Raw genomic sequence first — 19750 nt, forward strand, 5'->3', positions numbered from 1 at the left:
CTCAGAAAAAACATTCATTCCATTTGTACACTGCCGTTTCCTTCATGGAATAATCCCTATAAACTTGGACTAACATATCTCTGATTTCACTTCCACTCTTGCCAAGTTAATGAGAAATTTAGTGTTTGTTCATTGCTCTAATTCAAGCTCTGACATTGTAACAACAGCACACAAAAGCACACGACAAAAATAATGAACACCACTCAATAAGACACCACTACATGTTGACACAGACGCAGCTGTGAGACCTTACCGAGTTGTTTGTACAGTGCCACCAACAGAAGCATATAGTGGCAAGTTTGTGAACTTAATTGTAAGGCCTCTTTATATTAATCTATTCATATATTGAGCACTTGCTGAGTTTTACTTACATCAAGTGAAATTTGATGGGCCCTTGTGATCTGTTGGTAGTAGTGAAAATTGAAAGTAGTTTAAATTGAAGTTCATCTTTTTCAATTATAAGGTAAAAATTAAAATAGTGGAAGTTGCAGATCTAATTGATAGTATAATTTCACTCCTCACATTTTGGAGAGATGTTTGTGAGAAGGGAAAGAAATTTTATAAGATAAGTAATATCTTCTAAAACGTGGCTGGGCCTAGTGGCTCATGTTTGTAATCCTAGCACTTTGGGAGGCCGAGGCTAGAGGATTGCTTGAGCCTAGGAGTTTGAAACCAGCCTGAGCAATAATGAAAACCCATTTCTACAAAAAGTGAAAAACTTAGCCAGGTGTGGTGTTGCTCGCCAAGACTGCAGTAGGAGGATGCTTGAGCTTAAGACTTGGAGGTTGTAGTGAGCTATGATGACACTACTGCACTCTGGCTCAGGCAACACAGTGAAACCTTGTCTCAAAAAACAAACAGAAACAAAACAAACACCCCCAAAACACAACACACAAAGAGGTGTTTTCTTTTTCTTTCTTTTTTTGTTTTCCTGAGACAGAGTCTTACTATGTTGCCCTTAGTAGAGTGCTGTGGCATCACAGCTCACAGCCATCTCCAACTCTTGGACTTAGGTGAGTCTCTTGTCTCAGCCTTCCGAGTAGCTGGGACCACAGGAGCCTGCCACAACGCCTGGCTATTTTTCGTTGCAGTTTGGCTGGGGCTGGGTTTGAACCCACCACCCTCGGTATATGGGGCCAGCGCCCTACCCACTGAGCCACAGGCGCCACCCTTTATTTTTCTTCCTACAGATAAAAAGAAAAGATTTTTCTGGTCCCTTTGACTTTTGAGTATATAGTGTGGACTGAAATGAGTTGTTCACATGCCCAGAAAATTAGCAAATCAGAGCCTGCACAGCAGTTGCCCTGTTGATGGGAGTGATTTGCTTTTCTAAAGCTCACTTTGCCACAGCCCTGTCTAGACTTTTAGGGACACGTTCATGTTTTTTCACAGCTGTGTGAGAGTAAAGTAGACTTTTTGAGTGACCACTGATGAGAGACAACTGCAGCCCACCCGGGGCCTTGACCAGGTGGTGTCTGCCATTTCCTTTAAGGAGTTGAGCTTGTCACTTGGTAGGCAGGGAGATAATTCTTTGATTTGCGGTATCTTGCTTTGGAAAGAAAAGATAATATTGTAAGAGAGCACGTTCATACACATGTGCACTATTACTGTGATCTTACAGGTTCTTAAGCCAATTATTTAAAGTTATATTTGAAATTATCAAAAATACTAAAGGACTTTCTTTTCCAGCTCAGAAGATAAAGTAACAGTCCACTTTGTAAACCGTGATGGTGAAACAATAACAGCCAAAGGGAAAATTGGTGACTCTCTGCTGGATGTTGTGGTTGAAAATAATCTAGACATTGATGGTTTTGGTGAGTATGGGACATTTCTTAAAATTCATAAGCAAAACTATTGAATAGATTTCAACCTTTTTTTTTTTAAATTTTAACCTATAGCATGCTATGTAAAATATTAAAATTCAGCATGTATTAGTGTTATTAAGAATAATAGTGTGACACTTTTTCTATTCTTTGTACATTTAAGTAGCTATGTGGCCAGAAATGTACTGTGGCCTAATTACCTTCCTGGTTACCTGTGTGATACAAAGCTAGGATTAGGGAATAGAGTTAAAAGATTCCAAGTTAGAGAGAGTATCTTATCACAGAGGTAATTAAATAGTTTTATCTTAATTTTGAACGTCAGCTCACCTTCCTAGGAAGGGTAACTGATCCTAGAGTGTTTTATTTAGAAAATTTTCACTTCCAGACTTCTAACCATATTAACCACATACACAAAGCCTGTGTTCCAGCACTGCCATTCTGCAGTTCTTTGGCACGTGCTGTTTTGTTCAGGCACTGTCTGTCTAGAATAGTAGGTCTCAGAGAGGGCTCCCTTAACCATTATTAGCAGCAGTATTTCCAGAGTCTCAGACTTCCCCTGCAGACCTGCTGAGTCAGAAAGTCTGCTGCCCAGTGCTTTGTTTACAAGCTGTCCATGGGATTTTGATGCACGGTGGGGTTTGAGAGCTGCTAACCAGAATTAAGTCCAAAAAGCACAGCTAATTTTGCTTCATTCAAGGCACAGTGGACTTTATACTTGTAAGAACCATTTCTAGATAAGAATTAATTTCTCTTCATTTTTCGTGATACAGTAAATTTGCTCTCTAACTATCGTAACTGTTTCCCTTTTCACAGAGAATGCCCCCTCCTTTGTTAGATTATAAGTTCTTGAAAGACTGTTAATCACTCAGATAACTTCCTGGAGTATAATTTTTTTAGTCTTGGAACTCAGTAATATTTGCTGAATATTTAAATATAATTTCTTCTAGAGTAATTACAACTGTAGTGTTTGTGCACTGTATTCTAGGTTTTTTTAACCCTCCATTTCAGGGGTCCTCAAACTGCGGCCTGCGGGCCACATGAGGTGGTGTGATTGTATTTGTTTCCCATTTTGTTTTTTTACTTCAAAATAAGATATGTGCAGTGTGCATAGGAATTTGTTCATAGTTTTTTGTTTTAAACTGTAGTCCGGCCCTCCAACGGTCTGAGGGACAGTGAACTGGCCCCCTGTTTCAAAAGTTTGAGGACCTCTGCTTTATTTTATAGATGAAGAAACTAAGGTTCAGAGAAATTTTCTCCTAGTCATTCATGCATCAAATGAGGGCTAAGGTTCACACCTAGGTCTGACTCCTAAGCTCCTGCCATTTTCTGTTCTGTTTTCTCTAAGAAGTGTTTTTTCTATGTGAACACCTACTATAGAAATTAGACATTGAAATAGTTGATATAGTCCTAATTTTAAGGAGTCATGTAGTTTAATGCAGTGGTTTTTGGCTGGGATTAGGTTTCAGAATTGCTTTACAGAATTTTGAAGTGTAGAAATCTGTGTTCTATCCTAGATGGCACAAGTAAAGAGGGAAATTTTGCAGGCGTATTCTTTTTTTTTTTTTTTTTTTTTTTTTTTCTGCTTCTGCCTCAAGTTTATTTGTACAAATAGCACAGGAGGACCCCAGCCCCATACAGACAGCAGCCTAGAGGTCACACCAGTCCTTTTGTCCTCATGGCAGACAGGTGCCTCTACTCTGGAGCCTTCGTGGGGGCCTGGGCACCTTTGGGAGCCTGAGCTGGAACTGAAGCTGGAGCTGCAGATGAAGCAGCAGATTGGGCCTTTGTCTGATCCTTGGCCTTAGCCTTTGGCCGGCAGAGCCTGCGACCCTTGGCAATGCGTGCACGAGCACGCTTCCCAAGCTTGGGGTGGGCGATGTAGGCAAGTCGACTGAGTTTACGGCTGGCACCCTTTGGAATCTTGGTCTTAGCCTCCTTGGGCTTTATAAGGGCCTTTATAGCTTCAGCACGTGCACTCACGGCCTTGGCATTGTTGGCCTGCATCTTCTTCAGGCCCTTCTTGTTGTGCTTCTTGGCAAAGCGCATGTTCCTCAGGAACTTGGGATCTACCCCCTTAAGAGATTCATATCTTTGTGATCGGGGTTTCTTGATGCCATTTCTGTGCCATTTTCGAGACTGGTTGTGTGTGGTGTGGTTCTTGGACTTGGCCATGTCGCAACCCGCAACGGCCGAAGCGCCTACCTGCAGGCGTATTCTTAAAAGCTTTGTATGATTCACATCCGTGCCATAGTTAAGAACAGCTAATTTAGTGAAAGACGTCCTTGGTAAATTTTTTTTTTTTTTTTTAAAGAAATAGGTCTGAGTCTGTCACCCAGGCTGGAGAGCTGCGGCACGATCAGAGCTCACTGCAGCCTTGAATTCTTGGGCTCAAATGATGCTCCCACCTCAGGCTCCCAAAGTGCTGGGATTCCAGACACAAGCTGTTGATAATTTACTTATAACATACTATAAAACTTACATATAAATGACCTTCATATGAGTTCAGACTTAGCTACACTTTTAAGTAAACTTAGTTTCACTGAATTGTTCTTTCTTGAATGAAAGGTGGTATATTAGTCCTTCCTTATCCACAAGGCGTTTGTTCTAGGAACTCTAATGGGAGCCTGAAACCCTGGATAGCACTGGACTCTGTATGTTTTTTTCCTATGATAAATTTTCACCTTTTCACTTAAAGGAAGCACTTTCTGGTTTCTCTTTGGCATATCTGACATTGCCAGAAATCACTACTCTTGCACTTCAGGGCTGTAATTAAATAAAACAAGGACTATGTGAACATAAGCACTGTGACACCATAATAGTCGGTAGCTAATAGTGACCAGCTGGTGGGTAGTGAGGACAGCACAGAGATGCTGGACAAAGGGGCGACTCCCGTCTGTGGCACGGTAGAGCAGGACGACATGAGGTTTCATTAAGCTGCTCAGAACAGGTGCGATTTCAAATTACCAAACTGTTTTCTAGAATTTTTTACTTACTGTTTTTGGACTGGACTGTAATTGACTGGGACTGAGGGTAATTGAAGCTGTGCAAAGTGATACCCTGGATGTGGGGAACTACTGTACATAGCACAGTAATTGAGAGTAGACTCTGGAATAAGATGATTATTCATTAACTGATGTTGTCACTTAGTAGCCATGAGCCCTGGCACAAGCTAGTTTAATTTCTTCAGGTCTCTATTTCCTATCCTGTAAAATCAGGTAACAATAGTTCTAACCTCATGAGGTCGTTGAAGAATGAAGGGTCTATCAGAGGCAAGTGCTTGACACAGTGCCCACCTTGGTAAGAACAGCAGGGTCTGTGGCATTTTAACTTGGCCTCCTCTCATTCCCCTTCTCCAGATTCACAGAAGCCTTGAAAACTAGTGGCTTTGTAACGATAGTCGCTGTGAAAACCACGACTGGAAGGGCTGATTGGGTTTGAGCTCTTCAAAAGTCTCATTCCCCAGAACATTGCAGCTGTTTGACCCATCCTGCAGCTTCTTGAAAAAGCCCCATTCCAGGGAGCTGGCTATTATTTTTTATTTTTATTTATTATTTATTTTTTAAGACAGAGTCTTAACTATGTCGCCCTCAGTAGAGTACTGTGCTTCACAGCTCACAGCAACCTCAAACTCTTCGGCTTAAGAGATTCTCTTGCCTTAGCCTCCCAAATAGCTGGGACTACAGGTGTCTGCCACAGTACCCGGCTGTTGAGGGAGCTGGTTGTTATTTAACCTTTCTAAGAGATTCCTCTGTGGGAAAAGCTCCACTTTCAGGATATCTGTTTAAAATTATCAGCTGTAATTGTTTAACATTTTAGCTTCCTGAGTCTATGATACCCATTGGGGCAAACAAAAGCCTAGCCAGAAATTTGCAAGGAAGATCTTGGGAATGAGATGTCCATAGTGGACTTTGAAATGCTCTGGAGATAGAGGATCTGTGCACCTGGGGTAGGGCTGTGCGTGTCACCCATGTCTGGCTGGCTGTGAGGTCATAAACTTTCTGAATGTTGAAGGTGTGTCTGGTCATACAGTGAGCCCCTTGGCCAAAAACCTGTTGGTCCGAAACATGGAAGAAAATCTCTGCCCAGTCATTCAGCTGACCATTAAGCTGACCAGAGACTTCCACAGCTGTACCCTATAAAAAACACAAGACTTTAGGGAATTGATCCAGACAGAGTCACTGGAGCAGTGATTTCTACCCACGTGCTGGGGCACCCGGGCATGCCACGAGAGGTGTGCTGCGAAAATCTGTACAGATCACTAATTAAGTTATTTTTGAAAGAAGTTCAAAGCACAGTAAGTATATTCTTTTTTTGATCAACAGAATCTAAGTGTGCAATGTCAGTTTATAGGTTCAAGTGTGCTGGGAGAAAAAAGGTTGAAAACACTGTACTAGAGAAATAGCAGCGTAAAGGCCAAAAAGCCGGCACCAATGGCAAGGCCAGGGGAGGGATAGTGCTCCTGAGCGCCAAAGTTTCCACATGGTTACTTAAAATGTCCACTTTGCAACAAAATGTTTGAGACGTGCAAAGTACCAGAAAAGTATGGCCCTTACTCAGGAAAAAAGCAGAAAGTCCCTGAGGAGGTCCAGATGCTGGACTTACTATACAAAGGTATTAAATCAGCTACTGTGGATGTTTGAAGAATGGAAGAAAACCATGTGGAGATGTCCTTGGCATGTCTCACGTCTCTCTATGTGGAAGCCGTAACCATTCTGTGTAAGGGTACGCAGAAGAACAGTGAATGTTCCTGCTTTTGAGAATGCCGATCTTTGTGCTTTGGGGAGGCCAATGTGGAGGCTGTAATCCACCCAAATCTATTTCTATAAATTTCTCTGCAGATTCAGTCTCACTTTTAGAAAGGGCAAGTATACCGGACTGTTTACTGCAGAGATACTTGTAAGAGCAAAAAGATTTGAAACAATCAGCTGTCCATTAATAGGGAACCCGTGTGCAATGAATACAGTGGGATATAGTGTGTAAAAAAGAAAACTGTGGTTTGATTACCTGTTGGTAGGGAGAGGCAGGAAGGATATTTTCCTTATGAAACTTTATACTTTTAAATTTTAGAACCATGTAAACAGGTTATCTATTTCAGAAACATACTTAGAAAACTAGAGGAAACAATCTGTCTAACAATAGGGATTAAGTCTTGATGGTGTTTCTAAAGCAAAGAAACTGTACATCTATTATGAATAAGTTCACAATGAATTTGTAATTACAAAGGTAGATGCTTATAACTGAAGAATACCCAGCGTATTTAGTTTTTCAATTTTTCATTGAAAGAAAATACTTAAAAGGAAAGGTATCTAAACATGTAATGTTGGTTTTCTCTCCTTGATCTGACTGTGGATTTTTCTTTTTTTTTTTTTTATTGTTGGGGATTCTTTGAGGGTACAATAAGCCAGGTTACACTGATTGCAATTGTTAGGTAAAGTCCCTCTTGCAATCATGTCTTGCCCCCATAAAGTGTGACACACACCAAGGCCCCACCCCCTCCCTCCTTCCCTCTTTCTGTTCCCCCCCCCATAACCATAATTGTCATTAATTGTCCTCATATCAAAATTGAGTACATAGGATTCATGCTTCTCCATTCTTGTGATGCTTTACTAAGAATAATGTCTTCCACGTCCATCCAGGTTAATACGAAGGATGTAAAGTCTCCATTTTTTTTAATGGCTGAATAGTATTCCATGGTATACATATACCACAGCTTGTTAATCCATTCCTGGGTTGGTGGGCATTTAGGCTGTTTCCACATTTTGGCGATTGTAAATTGAGCTGCAATCAACAGTCTAGTACAAGTGTCCTTATGATAAAAGGATTTCTTTCCTTCTGGGTAGATGCCCAGTAATGGGATTGCAGGATCAAATGGGAGGTCTAGCTTGAGTGCTTTGAGGTTTCTCCATACTTCCTTCCAGAAAGGTTGTATTAGTTTGCAATCCCACCAGCAGTGTAAAAGTGTTCCCTTCTCTCCACATCCACGCCAGCATCTGCAGTTTTGAGATTTTGTGATGTGGGCCATTCTCACTGGGGTTAGATGATATCTCAGGGTTGTTTTGATTTGCATTTCTCTAATATATAGATGATGAACATTTTTTCATGTGTTTGTTAGCCATTCGTCTGTCGTCTTTAGAGAAAGTTCTATTCATGTCTCTTGCCCATTGATATAAGGGATTGTTGGCTTTTTTCATGTGGATTAATTTGAGTTCTTTATAGATCCTAGTTATCATGCTTTTGTCTGATTGAAAATGTGCAAATATCCTTTCCCATTGTGTAGGTTGTCTCTTTGCTTTGGTTATTGTCTCCTTAGCTGTACAGAAGCTTTTCAGTTTAATGAAGTCCCATTTGTTTATTTTTGTTGTTGTTGCAATTGCCATGGCAGTCTTCTTCATGAAGTCTTTCCCCAGGCCAATATCTTCCAGTGTTTGTCCTATGCTTTCTTGGAGGATTTTTATTGTTTCATGCCTTAAATTTAAGTCCTTTATCCATCTTGAATCAATTTTTGTGAGTGGGGAAAGGTGTGGGTCCAGTTTCAGTCTTTTACATGCAGACATCCAGTTCTCCCAACACCACTTATTGAATAGGGAGTCTTTCCCCCAAGGTATGTTCTTGTTTGGTTTACCGAAGATTAGGTGGTTGTAAGATGTTAGTTTCATTTCTTGGTTTTCAATTTGATTCCAAGTGTCTATGTCTCTGTTTTTGTGCCAGTACCATGCTGTCTTGAGCACTATGGCTTTATAGTACAGACTAAAATCTGGTATGCTGATGCCCCCAGCTTTATTTTTGTTACAGAGAACTGCCTTAGCTATACGGGGTTTTTTCCGGTTCCATACAAAATGCAGAATCATTTTTTTCCAAATCTTGAAAGTACGATGTTGGTATTTTGATAGGAATGGCATTGAATAGGTAGATTGCTTTGGGAAGTATAGACATTTTAACAATGTTGATTCTTCCCATCCATGAGCATGTGGTATGTTCTTCCATTTGTTAATATCCTCTGCTATTTCCTTTCTGAGGATGTCATAGTTTTCTTTGTAGAGGTCCTTCACCTCCTTCGTTAGGTATACTCCTAGGTATTTCATTTTCTTTGAAACTATGGTGAAGGGAGTTGTGTCCTTAATTAGCTTCTCATCTTGAGTGTTATTGGTGTATACAAAGGCTACTGACTTGTGGACATTGATTTTATATCCTGAAACATTACTGTATTTTTTGATGACTTGTAGGAGTCTTGTGGTTGAGTCTTTGGGGTTCTCTAAGTATAAGATCATGTCGTCAGCAAAGAGGGAGAGTTTGACCTCCTCTGCTCCCATTTGGATTCCCTTTATTTCCTTGTCTTGCCTAATTGTATTGGCTAGAACTTCCAGCACTACGTTGAATAGTAAAGGTGACAGAGGACAACCTTGTCTGGTTCCAGTTCTAAGAGGAAAAGCTTTCAGTTTTACTCCATTCAGTAAAATATTGGCTGTGGGTTTGTCATAGATAGCTTCAATCAGTTTTAGAAATGTGCCACCTATGCATATACTCTTCAGTGTTCTAATTAGAAAAGGATGCTGGATTTTATCAAATGCTTTTTCTGCATCTATTGAGAGGATCATGTGATCTTTATTTTTGCCTCTGTTAATATGGTGGATAACGTTTATAGACTTGCGTATGTTAAACCAGCCTTGTATCCCTGGGATGAAGCCTACTTGATCATGATGAATGACTTTTTTGATGATAAGCTGTAATCTATTGGCTAGGATTTTGTTGAGAATTTTTGCGTCTATATTCATGAGTGAGATTGGTCTGAAATTCTCCTTTTTGTTTGGGTCTTTTCCTGGTTTTGGTATCAGGGTGATGTTTGCTTCATAGAATGTGTTGGGGAAGATTCCTTCTTCCTCAATTTTTTGGAATGATTTCTGCAGTACAGGAATAAGCTCTTCCTTGAAGGTTTGATAGAATTCTGGAGTGAAGCCATCTGGACCAGGGCATTTTTTGGTTGGAAGATTTTTTGTTGTTTCTTTGATCTCAGTGCTTGAAATTGGTCTGTTCGGGAGCTCTATTTCTTCCTGGCTGAGTCTAGGGAGAGGGTGTGATTCCAAATATTGATCCATTTCTTTCACATTGTCAAATTTCTGGGCATAGAGTTTCTGGTAGTATTCAGAGATGATCTCTTGTATCTCTGTGGGATCAGTTGTTATTTCCCCTTTATCATTTCTGATTGAGGTTACTAGAGATTTTACTTTTCTATTCCTCATTAGTCTGGCCAATGGTTTATCTATTTTATTTATTTTTTTCAAAACACCAACTCCTTGTTTCATTAATTTTCTGAATGATTCTTTTGTTTTCAATTTCATTGATCTCTGATTTGATTTTGGATATTTCTTTTCTTCCACTGAGTTCAGGCTTAGATTGTTCTTCTTTTTCTAATTCCGTAAGATCTCTTGTGAGATTGTTGATGTGCTCTCTTTCTGTTTTTCGAATTCATCTAAAGCGATGAATTTTCCTCTCAAAACTGCTTTTGCAGTATCCCACAGGTTTTGGTAGCTTGTGTCTTCAGTGTTGTTGTACTCAAGGAAGTTAATGATTTCCTGTTTTATTTCTTCCTGAACCCATCTGTTATTCAACAGAAGATTGTTTAATTTCCATGCCTTTGGGTGGGGTTGAGCATTTTTGTTGGAGTTGAGTTCCACCTTTAGTGCCTTATGGTCTGAGAAGATACAAGGTAAAATTTCAATTCTCTTGATTCTGTTGATATTTGTTTTGTGTCCCAGGATATGATCAATTTTGGAGATTGTTCCATGGGGTGATGAGAAGAATGTATATTCTTTATCTTTGGGATGGAGTGTTCTATATGCGTCTATCAAGCACAGTTGTTCTAGGGTCTCATTTAAATCTCTTATATCCTTGTTTAATTTCTGTTTAGAGGATCTGTCCAGCTCTGTAAGAGGAGTGTTAAGGTCCCCTGTTACTATGGTATTATCAGATATCATATTGCTCAGACTGAGTAAGGTCTGTTTCAAGAATCTGTGAGCATTTAAATTGGGTGCATAGATATTTAGAATTCAAATGTCTTCTTGTTGTATTTTTCCCTTGACCAATATAAAGTGACCATCTTTGTCTTTTTTGACTTTAGTTGCTTTAAATCCACATGTATCTGAAAATAAGATTGCAACTCCTCTTTTCTTCTGAATTCCATTTGCCTGAAAAATTGTCTTCCAACCCTTGACTCGGAGCTTTAATTTGTCTTTTGAAGCCAGGTGTGTTTCTTGCAGACAGCAAATGGATGGCTTGTGTTTTTTAATCCAGTCAACCAATCTATGTCTCTTCAGTGGGGAATTCAAGCCATTAACATTTATTGAGATAATTGATAAGTGTGGTAGTATTCTATTCGTCTTATTTGGTGAGAGTCCATTGCTTAGTTTTATCTTTTGCATCAGTGTGGAGGTTAGGTTCTGTCCTTTAATTTCTGAGTTCTTACTTTGCTGCTGATCCATTGTGGTGGTCAGTGTGCAGAACAGGTTGAAGTATTTCCTGTAGAGCTGGTCTTGTTGTGGCGAATTTCCTCTATGTTTGTATATCGGTAAATGATTTGATTTCTCTGTCAATTTTGAAGCTTAGCTTAGCAGGGTACAGAATTCTGGGCTGTAAATTGTTCTGTTTAAGTAGATTAAAGGTAGATGACCATTGTCTTCTTGCTTGGAAAGTTTCATTAGAGAAGTCTGCGGTCGCTCTGATGGATTTGCCCCTGTAGGTCAACTGGCGCTTACTCCTGGCAGCTTGCAGAATCTTTTCTTTGGTCTTGACTTTGGACAGGTTCATCACAATGTGTCTTGGAGAAGTTCGGTTAGAGTTGAGGCGACCTGGGGTCCGATATCCCTCTGAAAGCAGTGTGTCAGAATCTTTGGTGATATTTGGGAAATTTTCTTTTATAATATTCTCTAGTATGGCTTCCATTCTTCTGGGGCATTCTTCTTCCCCTTCTGGAATTCCTATAACTCGTATGTTGGAACGCTTCATAAAGTCCCATAATTCTGACAGTGAACGTTCTGCTTTCTCTCTCTTCTTTTCTGCCTCTTTTACTATCTGAGTTATCTCAAAAACTTTGTCTTCTACCTCTGAAATTCTTTCTTCTGCATGGTCTAACATGTTGCTGATACTTTCCATTGCATCTTTAAGTTCCCTGATTGACTGTTTCATTTCCTTCAGCTCTGCTATATCCTTTTTATATTCTTCATATCGTTCATCTCTTATTTGATTCTGTTTTTGAATTTCCTTTTGGTTATTTTCCACTTTATTAGCAGTTTCCTTCATTGTTTCCATCATTTCTTTCATTGTTTTCAACATGTGTATTCTAAATTCACTTTCTGTCATTCCTAACATTTCTGTATAGGTGGAATCCTCTGCAGTAGCTACCTTGGCGGGGTTGTTCTGGACTGGTTCTTCATGTTGCCTGGAGTTTTCTGCTGATTGTTCCTCATGAGTGATTTCTTTTATCTGTTTCCTTGCCCTAATTTTCCTTTCACTTCCTCTTGCTCTTTAAGTTCTCGTGCCTGTGGACTAAGGGTTACAGGACCAGAAGGGTGAGAAGGTTGAAGAGCAAAAAAGGGATGAAAGAAAGGAGGACCGAGTGATAAGAAAAAAAAAAGAAAAATAGAGAAAGGAGAGGGGATGGGTAAAAGGAATATTGACAAAAAGAAGAGAGGCACAGAAAGAGGGAGCCAGAGCAATATAGGTGTACAGTAGGGTACTTTGATACAACCTTAAAAAAAAAACCACCTTCTGGGGGTGCCCAGTTGCGTGGTTCCCTTGAGGTCAGCAGCTCTTTGCTAACCTGATCAGACATAGTACCCCACCTCTACCAAGTAGAGAGGAAAGACAAAAATGCTATAAATCAAACCAAAAGAAGCAAACAGAAAACTTTACGGGATAAAATTGGCTGGAAAAACCAAATAATAGCTGTAGAAAGACTAACAAAAATGAAGTTCTAATTATTGAAATAGGCAGCAATGGGAAATTATAAGTAAACTAGAAAAATTGAGAAAGAAAAAGGATCTGTATGGAAAAGGTTGAACTTAAAAAACAAAACAGCAATCAACAACATCAAAATAAACAAAAAAAACAACCAATCCAAAAAAAAAAAACACAACCAAAAACAAAGCAGTATGTATATGTTATTGAATATTGTCTGGGCAACACGTGGTCTTCTGGGGTATGAGATGTTAATCACAGTTCTGATACGACTGGAGGCTGCTAGTTTCTCAAACCCCAGCAGGTAGACACCCTAAATCTCTCTTCAGCCCACTTAAAAGGCACTTTGAACTTGTAAATTTGCTGAGCAGAAGCTTTCCCAGGGAAGTGCTTGTCGCTGGAATCAGTGCTGAAGTGGCTATCCACTTACCCTGTGTGCCAAAACTGGTCTCCCTCTGCCCCCGAGGGTTAGGGCTGCAAGGCGGCTCAGACCCCGCCCTTAGGCTACTTGGTCGCTGGGTTACCAGCTCCCACCCAATTCTAGCTCTGCGACCCTGAGGGTGAAGCTTGCCGAGGCAGATCGCTCACAATGGCTGCCTGTGACCCAGAGCCAAACACTATTAGCTCCATCTGGCTCAGCGGCTCAGACTGGGGCCCTAGACAAAGGCCAAAGTTCTCCGCACTCCCGCTCAGGCTCTCCCCAAGGCAGTTCAGCTGAGTGCCAAGTCCGAAGAGTTCTCAGGTAAGGCCTTTCTGGTTTGCAGTCTCGCTGCTACTGAACTTACAGTTGCGGGCGGGTTTAGACGGGTTGAACACACGCGACCACTTGCCGGTTTTCCACTGTTTTAGTCCTCCTCTTGGGGTCCAGAAGTCTCTCGCTGACTCCCTGTATCCTCTCAGGGGTGATGATAGGCAGATCCCACCAGCCAGAGATACCTGGAGTCCTATCTCCCCAGACTCACGGTGCCCCGATGCAAGGAAGCTGTTACTCAGCTGCCATCTTGCTCTGCCTCTGATTGTGGATTTTTCATCTTCCTTCTACTTTTTTCTATATTTTAATTGTTTTTTCTATAGTGACTTACTACCTTAATTCCCTGTTTCTCATTTTCATTATCTGATGAAGGTAATAGTACTTACCTCAAAGGACTTTTGTAATGACTTAATGAATTAATATTTCTGTTCATAACAGTATCTGACACATAGTATTATAAATAATTGTATTAGCCTATTTTATTATATAAAAATAATCTGTATACACGATAAAATAGCTCTTCATGCCCATGAGGCATGACTGTTACTAAAAAGGAGATGACAAGTGCTGGCAAGGAGGCAGCACTGGAACCCTGTGCATTGCTGGTGGGAGTGTAGACGGTACAGACACTGTTGGAAATAACGTGGTGTCTCCTAAAAACGTTACATACAGAATTACCATATGATCTAGCAATTCCACTCCGTGGTATGTATCCAAAAGAAAGCAGGGACTTGAACAGGCACTTGCACACCAGTGTTGAGACCAGCATTATTTCCAAAGGCCAAAAGGTAGAATCAACTCAAGTATCCATCTGTATTCCATTGATTCAAGTTATAATAAATTATCCATCAATAGATGAATGGATAAAATGTGGTATATGCATATAGTGGAATATTATTAAACCATAAAAAGAATAAAATTCTGACACAGACTATGACATGAAACTTTAAAAACATTATGCTAAGTGAAATAATCCAGACACAAAAGGACAAATACCGACCTAGAATAGGCAAAGTCATAGAGACACACTGTGGAGTCGATACGGCCAAGGACCGACAAGAGGGAGGAATGAGAAATTAGTGTTAAGTACAGAGTTTTTGTTTGAGATAAATTTCTGGATATATAGTGGTGATGGTTGTACATTATGAATGTGCTTAATGCCATTGATTTGTACATTTAAATTAAAAGTGGTTAAAATGTAAACTTTGGGCTGCGCCTGTGGCTCAAAGGATTGGGATGCCGGCCCCATGTGCGGGAGATGGCGGGTTCAAACCCAGCCCTGGTCAAAAATTGCAAAAAAAAGTAAACGTTGAGTGTATTTTATAGCAGTTAAAGATTCAGATTAAAAATCTGTATAAATATAAAAATAACATTTTTATCTGATTTTCAAAATGAATAAATAGTCATTATAGGAAATTTTGGAAAATTAAAACACATAAAACAAAAATCATACATTTTTCTCCTTATAAACTACAAATAGCATTTTTATGCTTTTATTTAAACATAGATTATTATTATATTTTATGCAAATATGAATTACATAAAGTAAAGGCAATATTAAAGTATTAGTTATATATTCTGTCCACACTTTTGACGTTCTAAGAATCTGTCCACATTTTTAAATTGTGAAGAGATTTGCTTAATTTTAAAGCTGACTGTCTTGGTGAATTGTAAGCTGTATATTGTGCTAATGGTATATGGTGGAGCCAGTTTAGCTGTAGAAATTATTTCCTGATCTTTGACAGAAGCCAGTGAACCATGCTGTTGTTTATGTGCATTCGAAGTTGTGACTGTTACACTGTTGAAAAAAATCTAAATCATGGTATCTTGAGCAGTGTTAACTTTCATTTGTGAGGATGTGGTACTGAAATACACCCCAAATCGGTAACTTTGGAATGGAAGTTAAACATAGTCTAACACTTTACCTAGAAAGTGAGAACAATGTAACCTAAAAATTTTTACCCTCATATTAATTTGAAAAAAGAAAAGGTTAAACAATCATCCTGACATTCTATTTATTTAGAAGTAGATATTATCTAGGTAAAAGTGCTTAGAACATATGATTTTTAAAAAGGCATTAGAGTAGGTATATTTTTAAGTTCACAAGAATCATTTGGGCAAGGGTAGTGGAAAACAATACTGCAGGCACACCTCTTTGTGTTTAGTTCTATGAAAAAATTAGTCTCGGTTGGTGCCTGTGGCTCAGTGGGTAGGGCGCCAGCCCCATATACTGAGGGTGGTGGGTTCAAACGCAGCCCCGGCCAAACTGTAACAAAAAATAGCCAGGTATTGTGGTGGGCGCTTGTAGTCCCAACTACTTGGGAGGCTGAGGCAAGAGAATTGCATCAGCCCAAGAGTTTGTGGTTGCTGTGAGCTGTAGCACCACGGCACTCTACCGAGGTTGACAAAGTAAGACTCTGTCTCTAAAAAAAAAAAAAAAAGCAAGAAAAAATTACTCTTGACTTGAGTTTTGAATTATGTGAAGATTTCAGAACTACTATCTTTTGAAAAACAAAAAGTTCATTGGTTTTAGGTATTCCTCTCCCCCATTGAACATATGGGAGAATATCTGTGATTAATTATTCTCTCGTAAGCATAATTTTTTTTTTTTTTTTTTGGCCGGGGCTGGGTTTGAACCCACCACCTCTGGCATATGGGACCGGCCCCCTACTCCTTGAGCCACAGGTGCTGCCCCTCGTAAGCATCATTTTATTTTATTTTTATTTATTTATTTATTTTTTATTAAATCATAGCTGTGTACATTGATATAATCATGGGGCATCATTCACTAGCTTCACAGACCGTTCACCTAAAGTTTCACATATATCCTTGTAAAATGCACCGCTGGTGTAATCCCACCAATCCCTTCCCTCGACCCACCTCCCCCCCTCTCTCCCCTCCCTTTCCCTCTTCCCCTTATTCTTAGGTTGTAACTGGGTTATAGCTTTCATGTGAAAGCTATAGTAGTTTCATAGTAGGGCTGAGTACTTTGGGTACTTTTTCTTCCATTCTTGAGATACTTTACTAAGAAGAATATGTTCCAGCTCCATCCATGTAAACATGAAAGTGGTAAAGTCTCCATCTTTCTTTAAGGCTGCATAATATTCCATGGTATACATATACCACAATTTATTAATCCATTCGTGGATGGATGGGCACTTGGGCTTCTTCCATGACTTAGCAATTATGAATTGGGTAAGCATCATTTTAAATGGCTGTTTAGTTTTGTATAAATATGTAATGATTTATTTAATCCTTACTCTTTTTTGGACAGTTACATGACTTTCGATTTTCAACTCTTATAAATAATATTAAGGAGAATAACCTCAGAAATGCTTTTCTATGTATATATTTTATAATTTTCTTATAATAAATTCCCAGCTATGTAATTACTTAGTAAAGTATCTCAAGAATGGGAAAAACATACCCAAGGTACTCAATAATATGAAACAAATATATAAATAATCATTTATTGATTGGCAAAAATTTTTAAATGTCCTATTTGACAAGAAATCATGAAGACAAAAATTAACCTTAAACATGTACGTAAATGGCACTCAGCCTCTATTTTACATTAAGCAACATTTTCTCAGCGTAACGTAAAATACTTTATTTGTGTAGGTAATTTTCATGAATTGAGTTATGTTAATGTATTCTAAATTAAATCATAAGTATTATGATCTTAATATTTGTAATTATATCTTTATTTATTTATTTCTTTAACAATACAAAACTGTACTTTTATTTAAGAGTAGATCGATCTGCCTGGTTTTCAGTTTGACACCCTCTTGGAAAAACGAATGAATTCAAACCATTGGTTCCTAAAGCCATCACACTCAAGAATAATACATATTAGTGGGTTATGACAACACCTTCAACTCCAGACAGCATGTTCAAGATAAAGGCCTTCTTGGACATTCATGTTCCCGTCTCCTTTTCAGGCCCTGGTGTCCTCTGTCCACTGCTTCTGGCCCTGGTAGCTCTCTTTTTAGACAAAGCAGCTTCTTTAGTACCATTATTTTGTTCTAAATAGACATTGATCTTCCTTGGGAAATCAGAACTTATTATGAAACTATCATCTGCTCCCGACTTGATATCACATTCACCATGTTCACCATGCGCTGCATCCTCATCCTCTGCTGCTGACTCTTCAATAGGAGAAATGGATCCATCATCATCCAAATACTTGTACCTACGACTATCAAAATCTTCCTTTTCTAAATCTTCACCAGCATCCATTTGTTTCAAAGATTCTTTAAGATAGTGCTCATACTTCAGTTTTTCAATGTAGTTGAAAAATCCTCTTGCAACAGCTTGCTCATTAGTTAAAATTTTTCTCCAAGGTAATGGTTTTCTTTCATTCTCCAATTCCACAAATGGGAACCCAGGTCCTTTGTTAAATAGTTTCTTACCTGTTCGTGAACTTCTTGTATTTTTCCTTCCTTTTGGTCTTCCCCTTTTTCTTCCTGTTGGTTTATATTTCCTCTTTTTATGTTTATGCTTCCTATTCTTATATCTATCAAAAATAGCTTTTAAAGTCACTGGTTCTATAGATGAGTCACTTGAGTCACTTGATGAATCTCTTGCTTGAACACTTTCAGACAAAGGAACAAATTTTCTAATGGAGCTTCTTTGCCTCTGTTTAGGTGAGTAAGGAACACACTGTGTTGTAAATAAGCTGCTACCAGAAGAGTTATCACTTTGATTTTCAATTTCCACAGATGAATCCAAGGTCACGTTGTCAAGAGAATCCATTCCTGACTCACCCATCATTTGCTCTTTAATTTTTTGTTTTCTCCTCCGACCGCGACGGAGTAAAGGCCTGTAATTATATCTTTAAAAAAAAATTTTTTTTTTTAAAAATTCAGATCAACATGCCAGTATATACAATCAAGTTCCATAGTTTGATTTTGCAAGGTTAAAGTCCAAGTCGTCGTCATGCCCATCACCCAGGAAGTGCGCCGTGCCTGTGCAGTGTGCACGTTGGCTGGGGACTCAATCACCCCACTCTGTCCCTTCTCCTACTCCAGTTTAATTGAGCCTTTCTGTTATGTGAGCATGTAGTTGTTAGTCTACTAGTTTCAGTGTAGGACTGGGTATATATGATGCTTGTTTTTGCATTCTTGTGATATGTCACTAAGGAGAATGTTCTCTAAATCTATTCAGGTTGGAAGAAAATTCCAAGAATATTTTTACTCCCATCATTTGTGATTGTATATTGCAGCACTGTACAATGTTTTTCAAAATAGGTGGTGACCGTTACTGGGTCTTGAAATCAGTATAGTAGTTCCCAGCTAGCATTTTGAAGAAATCAAAAAGAAAGAAAACATTTAAAGACATACCATCTGTTGCAAGGGAGTTATTTTGTGAAATATTTGTTCAGCTATTCTACAAAGTAGTATCATGATGTAAAATGAAATTCATACTGTGAGTCACAGTTATAAAATTGGAGGCTGTTGGTTGGAGTGGCTGGCAATGGGTCTTCCTGCCTGAGTTTGTTTCCCAGCTCTGTCAGTTTATCTGCTTTGTGACCTTGGGTAGGTACCTAGCCCCTTCACTCCTCATCTTATCTGTAAAATGGGCATAAGGATAATATTAACATCTACTTCATGAGATTGCTTTAAAGATCAAATGATTAAGCAAATGCTAAAAAAGTTAGTGATTTTTTGAGACAGAGCCTCAAGCTGTTGTCCTGGGTAGAGGGTTGTGGCATCACAGTTTACAGGAACCTCCAACTCTTGGGCCCAAGCGATTCTCTTGCCTCAGCCTCCTGTAGGTGGGACTACAGGTGCCCGCTGCAACGCCTGGCTATTTTTTGGTTGTAGTTGTCATTGTTGTTTGGTGGGCCCAGGCTGGATTTGAACCCACCAGCACTTGGTGTAAGTGGCTGGTGCCTTAGCCGCTTGAGCCACAGGCACCAAGCCAGGTTAGTGTTATTGTTAACAAAGGTATTAATGCAGATTCAGTGTTCATTATAGCACATTTTAAAAATACATTAAAAAATAAAACTTCATAATCTACTCATACAGAGGTAAGCACTAAAAATAATCTTTTTTCCCCTAATACCCCAGAAATATAGAAAATTTAATGCCAACACAGCCTTTAGGACTTTGGTAAGATTTCTGCTGGTGTTATAAAAATTCACATATTTAGAAGGAAAGCTTTAAAGAGCAGGATCCTGATATGTCCAGAAATCTTGGCACAAGGGGATAAACTTGAGATTAGC

General features: G+C 39.1%; 3 protein-coding genes across 4 annotated transcripts in view; 1 reads left to right on the forward strand and 2 right to left on the reverse strand.

Annotated features, from left to right (window-relative positions):
• The window catches only part of FDX1 (ferredoxin 1), a 41513-nt gene that overhangs the window by 6192 nt on the left and 15571 nt on the right, over nucleotides 1–19750 (forward strand). For both annotated transcript variants that reach the window (XR_008380552.1, XM_053593166.1), the window contains exon 2: nucleotides 1690–1814. Coding sequence is in view for 1 of the 2 variants with exons in the window: in XM_053593166.1 (XP_053449141.1) it covers nucleotides 1690–1814 (125 nt within the window). In the remaining variant the exon portion in view is untranslated. The remainder of the gene's footprint in view (nucleotides 1–1689; nucleotides 1815–19750) is intronic.
• LOC128587232 (60S ribosomal protein L29-like) lies at nucleotides 3407–4016 on the reverse strand. The gene has a single exon (XM_053593167.1). It carries the CDS (start codon nucleotides 3993–3995, stop codon nucleotides 3516–3518), a length of 480 nt encoding a protein of 159 aa, XP_053449142.1. The 5' UTR covers nucleotides 3996–4016; the 3' UTR covers nucleotides 3407–3515.
• LOC128587229 (TATA box-binding protein-associated factor RNA polymerase I subunit D-like) lies at nucleotides 17252–18344 on the reverse strand. Its single transcript, XM_053593165.1, has one exon. The coding sequence runs from the start codon at nucleotides 18295–18297 to the stop codon at nucleotides 17443–17445; it is 855 nt and encodes a 284-aa protein (XP_053449140.1). The 5' UTR covers nucleotides 18298–18344; the 3' UTR covers nucleotides 17252–17442.

Source organism: Nycticebus coucang, chromosome 6 (genome assembly GCF_027406575.1).
Source record: "Nycticebus coucang isolate mNycCou1 chromosome 6, mNycCou1.pri, whole genome shotgun sequence".
Taxonomy (NCBI): Eukaryota; Metazoa; Chordata; class Mammalia; order Primates; family Lorisidae; genus Nycticebus; species Nycticebus coucang.